The sequence below is a fragment of the Haplochromis burtoni genome, unplaced genomic scaffold, assembly GCF_018398535.1.
Source record: "Haplochromis burtoni strain Fernald_Lab_line unplaced genomic scaffold, NCSU_Asbu1 Contig_457, whole genome shotgun sequence".
NCBI lineage: Eukaryota > Metazoa > Chordata > Actinopteri > Cichliformes > Cichlidae > Haplochromis > Haplochromis burtoni.
Genome location: NW_024582818.1, coordinates 170,487 through 179,942, shown reverse-complemented (window position 1 = coordinate 179,942; position 9,456 = coordinate 170,487). Strand labels below are relative to the sequence as shown.

The window sequence follows — 9,456 nt, the reverse complement described above, 5'->3', positions numbered from 1 at the left end:
GAATAGGTGATAAAGTGATAGATCTTTCAGCCTAATTCTACTTTTTCTACATAATCTATCATACAAAATGTAATCAAATGGAAAAGTCTCTTTTTTTTAACTTGTTTTATCAGTTTTAATCTTTTAACTTTATGCATCAAGCAAAAATTTAATTATATGCACCATTCTCTGACTTGAATAAATTAGTTTAACATTTAAACCTATTTTCAGCACATTCCAGCACATAAAATAAAATATTTTTTGTGTTTACACTCAGTCTTTCAAATAGATGCAAGTAAAACACAGCAGAAAATAAATAAAGTCAAAGACTCAGTGGTCCTGTTGCTCTATTTTCACCGCAGGTGTGCCGCGGTCAGTTGAAGAATCCGCGAGTTTCTCTGTGAGTTTCCCATTACGTCGTAGCGCACTCGGTGCTTGCTTGGAAGTTTAGGGGTTTTTTTCGCTGTAAAAAGAAGTTTTCTTCCCACGCACGATGGACACTAATGTTTTTGTCACTTTTTATGGAATCAAACTCAAAGTAAGGTCAGTACTTCCACGCTTTAAACGCTGCACGCTCATACTCTCTCCCACAATCGATATGTGATCCATTGTTGATCTGCACACAGCTGTTGTCACTAACGGCGCACTCACTTACGTCACTGTGTGAGACATTCTCGCAAAAAATCACGGTTTTAGTAACGCAGTAACGCAGCGTTCCTACGGGAAAGTAACGGTAATCTAATTACCGTTTTTGCAATAGTAATCCCTTACTTTACTCGTTACTTGAAAAAAGTAATCAGATTACAGTAACGCGTTACTTGTAACACGTTACTGTAATCTGCCCATCTCTGATCATTACTAGTTATGGTTAAAGTGATACAGAATCCACACGCATGAGGATATAAAAGAATATTAAAAGAATAATCTACTTCTCTGGGAGTAGAGTTTAGGTAGCTGCTCTATACTGTTTTGGCACATAGTATTGAAGCAAGTAGAAGTAGAAGAATTATATCCTTAAATTTAGTTACAACACTTTCTGAAAGACATTTCTTATAATGAAATGTGTTCCCCACTGCTGTGTAATCCATTACTGTAAAGTTAAATGTTATTAAGAAATGATCACATAAATAAGGGTTTTTGGGGAACGCTTTTTATGGCAGCAATGATTTGACAGTAGAGAAAGATGGAAGAATAGTTTTCTGAATATCGTTTATCACAACTCTGTAACTTTAATCTCTGATTTACCAGGTTTTTCAAAAACAATAAAATCTAAAGAATGTCACAAAATATCACGTCTAGTGTAGTTAGAAAAGTATATTTTAACTTTTGCATTCAGTTGCTGGGTGTAGTTATGTGCTGCAGTTGTCTGCATTGCCTTTTGCCAACATTATGAGCAGTTCTTTATAATAATCATCAATAATTAAGGTTGTGTGAAAATTATGTAAGGTCTGTTTAAGGCTAGGCATAAACATAGATATGATTATGGTAACCAACCATTGGGATAATATCATTACTTCTTAAATAGCATTACTTCAAGTCTAGGTTTAGTTATAGCCTTTCCTCACCCATCAGTTTATCTCACCTTAGACAGCATTTTAATTTAATTTTCAAAGTCAAGTCATAATTTATATGGCCCCAAAAGGTGAATATCATGAAAACAGAGACAAAACTTCTTCAAGAAACTGCTATGTTAAGTGTGTCCTTAATGTCTTTGTCTGTTTTTATTATGACATTTCAAGGGCAAGCATGTTTAATATATATCGAAAATAGTCAGATAATGAAGACCTCAAGAGCTCAATACATGTTTATATGAAATATAAGCAGTATACAAAACGGAAGGGACTATGTTGGACATAATTTACACCTCGAATGAAATTAGCCCAGGCAATAATCTGTTCTGTTAAAAAGCAACTTACTTACATTTAATAGAAAATGAAGTTATACCAGAGGTAACGTTAAGAGTGATCATTTTCACATTTCCATCAGTGAAGGATGCGTTTTATTTTGCTGTTACTCGTTCATTTGACTGTAACACCATGAGAATATAATGAAAATTAACATGTGCTTAAGGTGAAAATGATACGAGTTCATAAGAAGAAATGGAAGCAGATGCCTTTATATTTTCAACAACCCTGTGTTTATCACAGTTTGGGCATTTTTCATATCGTATAAGATTTTAAGCTAACCAGCTAGCTTCTAACCAGCAGCACAAACATCAGCTCTCTTGTGAAAAAAATAGCATACCAGAGTTCTTAAAAGCATACACTATACATAACAAGAATCACAATAATACTGCAATTAATATCGCTAATAGTATTCTTATTAGTATTATTATTAAACACTAAATGCAGCAGTCACAAAGTTTCAGACTGAAAATTTCATCAAAGGAAAAACTTAAAGTGACATGCAAACTTTCTTCACTCCATCCTCTTCCATCGTCTTTGTTGCCATCCTTTAGTGCAGTATATTTATTAAAACAAAAAGTTTTTCTTCACAGTTTCTTTTTTTTGTCCAGTTCACAGCAGTGAGAACTCCTACTGGCTCAGGTTTCAGTATCAGCAGCTGCCATTGACTGAGCATAAAGAACTCTGATTGGGTCTCAGTCTGTTTGGCACATCATCCAATTGACTTCAGAACTCTTATGAGAATACTATGCAGGTGCACATGCAAATGTGAAAATATATGTCAATGTATAAGCAAGGCGTGTTTGTGTTTATGCTGCAGTTGTGATGTGCTGACCTAGAAAGAGGGATGGGAACATATACTTCTCATATATTCTAAATATTTACAGAACCATATAATTAAAGGGAGCAAATTTAGTCCACCTCAGTTTGTGAAAACAGTATCTGGGGCTCTAAATAAAAGCTTTCATCCACTCGTCCGTTTTCTTCTGCTTTTCCAGTTCGGGGGGGGAGCCTATCCCAACTGCCATAGGGTGAGAGCAAGATGTAATTTACACACACATTTTTTGTTTAGATCTTTGAATGCAAACGTTCTTATTCTCTTTTGAATAAATTTTTTTTTTGTCTGATAGTCTTTTTTTTTAAAAGAAAATAGAGCGTGTCTTTAAAATTAAATGCAATTTTTAAATTCTAGATCTAGATAATAGACCGTTTACTACACTACAGCAGCCAACAGAAAGTGATTGTTTATAATATGGCACTGATATGCACTGAGTAACATTAGCCTATTTTGCTGCCAGTGGGTTGCACTTTATTGTGCCTTTCAATTTTTATTTATCAGCAAGTTCAAATTGTGAATATACAGTCATAGATGCCATGCAAAACCAAATTACCAAGAAAGATCTGTGAAAAAAAAGAGTGGTTTCTACAAGAATAGAAGAATAAAAACTGGTTTTTAACTGGTTTCAGATCAGTTTTAAAAAAATTATTATATTACAAACAAAGCATACTGACGTGTGTAGGGTGTTACCAATTAATTGGGATTCATGAAATAGCCCTGTTGAATGCCTTATGAATGTGTGTTTCTGTTTTTAGAGCTTATTAAGGAATTATAAATATCTTCACTTTGTGGAAGTGCAACAAAAAATGATTAAAGTACCCCTTCAGTGTCTTCATGACAAATGACTGCCAATAGCTGCCAAACAGCTACACAATTTATGCGACTTGTCTGTGTATTTTTTAGTCCCTGTTAGTGTCCATATTCAGTAAGGATACCAGTATATTAAATAACTGCACAAACTTAAAGTTGCTATTTTCTGTGTATTTATTTATAGATAAAACCAATAATATTTAGATAAGCACTAAAACTAACCTGGGGCTGATGCTTCACAGAACTTTGCTCTAAAACTCAATCTGACCTGCAGTTTTTGATCGTTTTAATTCACCTTCACTTAGCTGATTTTAATTCAAGCCTATGTTTGTGTGTGTTTTCCCTTTATTTGACCCAGCTCCGAGTGTATACCACCTATCTCAGTCCTTAACTGGCTGGGACACCTTGCATTGCAGTTTGCTTCTGCTAACATACATTTTTCTTTCTTATCACCAACGAGTAAAACTTCCCTTACTAACCACACCGTGTGATTTGTCCATAACCAGGGTTGAATCTCCATCTAGTTTTCCTAACTCTATTTTGTGTATATAATAGGGCTGCCACAAACGATTATTTTGATAGTCGACTAGTCACCGATTATTTATGCGATTAGTCGACTAATCAGATCATCATCCACTGGATGTAAAACTACAGCTTATTGCACCAGCAGCATCTGCTCTTATATAACTATCATTAGCTTACAGCTTTAAGTGTTTCAGGTCTGTGCTAACTAAAAATATAGACAAGATGATAGTTTATTCAATTTTAATGAAATTTGCAGATTGTTTCGGTAAAGTTTAATAAACTCCTTGCTATCTAAACTATAACAGGACACCGGAGTATATTCTCCAGCATCTCACACTTCTGATAATCAGCTGTCTGCTTGACGTTTATTCAGCTGTGTAAAAACTATAACTTTAATCTCAGCCAAACCGATTTACTCAGGAACAAATAAAATACTAAAAAAAAAAAAAAAAAAAAAAAAGCCAAACAACAACATTTTTAATTTATCTAAGTGACTCATATATATTTAACCTGAGTCGCGAAAGACGGCGGTGGGTTTGAAAACAATTTGCCGGGAGTCCGGTGTTCTCACGGAGCTAGTGACCTAGCCCCCGGCTAGCTATCGAGCTAGTGGGTAACAGACGTCTCCGAAAACGTCGTAGCGCTTTTGAAAATATGTGGTGTCCTGATAAACTGAGCCGATATTTGAGGTTTACACAGCTACATTCTCGCCTGAAAATATGTTAAACGTTTATTTTGTGACCCAGAAAGAATAATAAGAGTAATATTAAAACTAACTAGCTACCGCCATTGTTGGAAACTAAGCTGGGCCGCGCTATGAATTCTGGGACACAGCTGCTTCTTCTTCTTCGGGGTTTAACGGCAGCTGGCATCCTTGTACATGCAGTGCTGCCATCTTCTGTTTCAGTCCGTTATTACACTCTTAAATCCTGCTACCTCTGCGTCTTTTGCGATCTTACAAAGCTTCAAACGACACGTCGACTATTAAATCAGTCGTCGACGATTTTGATAGTCGACGTAATCGTGACTAGACGACAAATCGTGGCAGCCCTAGTATATAATAATGGTTAAATCTGGCTATGGCTAAATCTATGATCCTGTAGTTAACAGTACAGCACGAAAAACAAGGAATGTAAAAACTGCCAATGTGCTGTTTACACAAGGTGTTAAAATATATTTAACAGATTCAACATGATTTATTATGTCTATTTTATAATTTCATATGCTGATCATTAAACGTTTAGAGCTGTGTGTCACACAGTCAAACATAAATCACTGTTAAGCTATTGCCCAATGAACAAGAGGAAAGTGTAAACATATTTACAGTAATTCTGCAAAGACTATAAAATATTCATGTTACCAAGAATCCAATAAAATTTTTTAATTGGATTAAACACTAAATATTTGGGGAATTTTGTTTAATTATTTAACATATCTTGGAGTGGACAACATTTCATGAAATGCATTATAAACATTAGTAATTGCTTCATTTTAATTGTAATACTGATGAGTGGTCAGTTTGAGCCAGGGATATTCACTTTCTCAGATTGCATTTGTTGATGCTTTCGGTATCACACCTTGCTCAGGTACTTTTTAACTCATTTCAGCCCATCCCTGCATAAAATTTGTATGTTTTTGTAGTGTTGTGTTGTAGAAGTGTTTATACTGTGTACCTGTGGTTGCCAGTCCATGCATCCCTTAATCTGGTAAAAGTTTCCACTCATTAGGGATTTTCAGGGGAAAATAAGGAGAAAAAATAGGAACAATAGCAATATCATTATCTGCTACCACAATTACTAATATTTTATGGATGTGATATTTCATTTCATCAGTCTGCTTTTATAACTCCTGATCACATTCCTGATTAATATTGTTATTGCGTTAGCATCATTGTTTCTTGTTGTCTGTACAAGAGGGGGAAAAATCCATTAAATAATGATGTGTATTTGATTAGAAAACTGTCCACTGTGCTTGATTGCTTTTCATGAATTTGTATATGAACAGCCATTCTTCTCACTGATGGTCAAGTGACTCTCTTCGTTGATGGGCAGGTCATTGCTGAAGCCTGACAGCCAAGTGGTGGGTAGACATCTGTCCAGTCTTTCTAGCTGTAAGGCACTGGCTTGGATGTAGTCAGGAGAGATCAGTCATGCTGAGACTCATGGGTAATCCAGGACGGAGGTAAGCCACTGGAACACGACCATTCTCGCTGGTCGATCCTGTGATAGACAGACGAGCTTTGGAGCGCATTGCATCCGTGAATTTCATCTGTATAAGGACAAAAACACATTAGCCACATTTTCATCAATGACACGTAACTTAAAGCTGCATAGACAGGGTTAGAATCACCAGTTAACCAGAGTACTGAGAGGAATCCGCCACTGTACTTCATAGGCACTGGACTACTTGAATCTTTTTTTTGTTGCACTCACCAAACCCTTTAAGTTCCCCACTTATATACCTAATTTCATTTTTCAATCCTTTATTCACAGGTAATACTGTACAGCTGCTAACATAGCCTTTTTTTAAGAGAACGTGCTTTCTCCTGGAAACCCTTTTAAGCCTCCTATTTCTTTAAACTTTAATATTTAACATACTTACTGAGGAATGTAGAATTGTGCTATCGCTGGTACTACCTGCTGGACATTGTTGATCAAGGGTCCAATACTAGCTGATATGGCTGATATGACTGATTACAACAACCTTGTGAACAACCTATTACACTTTCTTATATAACAACTATTGTTGGGGTACCAGGGTGTGCTATTGGCTGTATTGGCTTTAGAGTTGTGGCAGCCGGACTGTCACTGAACCAGTGACTTTGTCCTAGAGCCCCCCAGGGGGTCGAGACCTGGATATAGCATTAGGAGGGAGCTGCTGAAGTTAAGGAAAGACTGTTGGACAGCTGTGCATTCAGCTGTTGCGAAACAAGAAGGAGCTGTGCTTTGAAACAGCTGCTGGACTAGACGTGGACAGAGCATAGATTGTGTGGTAATGCCTTGCTTTTTGACTGTTTTATTGAGATTTTAGAATATCCCCTCATCTGCTTTTTTTTTTCTTTTTTACGGTAATATTTAACAATTGTTATCACTCTTGTTCCTATTACTATTTCAGGTACCGAGGTACTTCCAATTTATACTTGTGTTTTTATTTGTGGGGAAAAATTTCTTTGCCCCAATGTCTGTCTTTGGGCTCCTATAGGCTCTTTCAAACCTAGGAGGCATTGTTTTTCAGTATAATCTGCTACTTAGCTTGACCTTACCTTTACCATTTGCCCGCTTGGCTGGTACACATATGAACAAATCTGTGTGTAACTCGTGTGTCTGAATGTTTTTACACAAGTACAGAAGTCCTTCAGACCATGTATGTGAACAAATGATAACCTGGTTGTCTTTCAGAATTTAATCACAAGGCTGAAATGAGTGCTTCTGCTACAACTGCTAATTGTTATTATTGATTTCCCAAAACATTGTATGCCACAAAACCCTCAGGATTACAATAACAATTATTACGGCTTCAACATTTTAATAAGCACTTTGAGCGCTTATATAGATACAGCAGAAAAGCATTACACGAGAACCAGTCCATTTACTTGAGGCAGAGTGTCTCAGGGGAAACAATATTCAGCAACCTGTTGTTTGAGCTGGAGCCTCACTTTTTGGTTTGTTTATTTATTTTTAAGTGGTCATTACTCCTGTGGACACATTCTGAAAAGCAGCCTTTTTTTCTGGCTTGCTCCTTGGACCTCGGACACTATTTTAAGTTTCTTTCACTTTGTTTTTGCTTTAAACAGCTTCTTTCTTACATATTTACCGCTCTCTCCACTTCACCTCCAGGTAACCTTATTTCCTTGTGTAGCAAAATAGGGGTGTGCTGCATGCAGCCCACTGACTGCTAATATGAGTCTAACTTAGCCTGATGCACAGCTGGACTGGCCACCGAGTGGGCTGATTTTTTGTTTTTACATTCACATGTGGTCTCTTTTCTTCATGGTAGAGCTTTAACCTGCATTTTTGCAATGTACTGTGAACTGTATTCACTAATAGTGATTTCTGTAAATGTCTGTCAGTCTGAGGATGATGATCATCCAATATTGATTTCAGGTTCTTGTGCACAGAGGCTTCTCAATATTTTTTTGAAACTTTTAACGAAATTTACTGTAAATAATGAGATATTTAAGCTCTTTGCAATTTTACATTGAAGAACATTATTCTAAAATTGTCATACAATTTTACACGTTTTTGTTTTTGATTTGTATTTTTGCAAACCTCTGATATCTTTCTTTCTGAGAAACTCTGCCTCTCTAAGATACTATTTATACACAATCATGTGACCTGTTCATTAACATACTTAGCTGCAAAATGTTCCTCCTACTTTAAATACTTGATGTGTTTTCAGTGAGTGATTGAATAAAGTTGAGGTTTAATAATAACTGCATTCTGTTTTTATTTATATTTCATAGTGTTCCAGCTTTTCTTTGACATTGGGGTTGATAAGTGCTGTATAACACTCAATACAGCACTTGATATAAGATTGTCAAAAGACTGCATGAAATTATATGAAATTTTTTGCTTTTCTTAATATTATATATTGTATATACTGTATATAATTCCATTGATACATTGTATTAATGGATAGTGGCTGTAGGCCAGGAGGTAGAGTAAGTCAACTACTAATTATCTTCTATGGTTGGTGGTTTGATCCCTGGCTGCTCTTAAGTCTTCTTGCACAAGATACTAAACCTTAAGTTGCTCTCCAATGAATATATGAATGGCTAAATGAGGCATGTTGTATAAAGCACTTTGATTGCTCAAGCAGAGTAGAAAATCACTATATAAGAACAAGTCCACTTACCATTAGGAAAGAAGCTATGTCAAACTTTAAGTATACTATAAAGAAAATAATTAGTGGCAGCAACTAACCCAGCCACCAGGGCACGTGTATGTGACGGGGTGAGGCCAAACCAGTGTCCTCCTAGTGTTGGTCCCAAACCCAGATAAATGAGGAGGGTTGCAGCAGGAAGGGTCTGCAATGTAAAATCTTTGCTAAATCAAACATATGGATCATCAAGAATGAGATTTCCATACAGGAACAGTCAGAGCCTGGCTTAACAGCGACTCCCTTCTGTGCTATCCGGTCTTTAAGTCTGACATAGCCGTTTCCGGGTCCAAACTCCACTTCAGGTCCCAAAGTCAAACTAACACTGCGGCATCACTTAAAGTTACAAACTGTCTAAATTCTTTCATCTTTAATCAGTGATCAGTTGTACCAGGTGTAACAATTAAGTTTAACATCCAGGAAAACAGAATTTATGAAATTTAATCGAGTTAGAAGTTAGCAGGAAGTTAGCTCGCTAGCTTCCACCTAAACATGATATAGCATGTTCTGACTGAGGGATTT

The 9,456-nt window shown here is 36.2% G+C and overlaps 1 protein-coding gene across 2 annotated transcripts in view; it reads right to left on the bottom strand.

Annotated features, from left to right (window-relative positions):
- Positions 1–5,109: 5,109 nt before the first annotated feature.
- Positions 5,110–9,456, bottom strand: part of LOC121812182 (glutamate receptor 4-like) — a 31,762-nt gene continuing 27,415 nt past the window's right edge. For both annotated transcript variants that reach the window (XR_006052909.1, XM_042213582.1), the window contains one exon: positions 5,110–6,324. Coding sequence is in view for 1 of the 2 variants with exons in the window: in XM_042213582.1 (XP_042069516.1) it covers positions 6,190–6,324 (135 nt within the window). In the remaining variant the exon portion in view is untranslated. The remainder of the gene's footprint in view (positions 6,325–9,456) is intronic.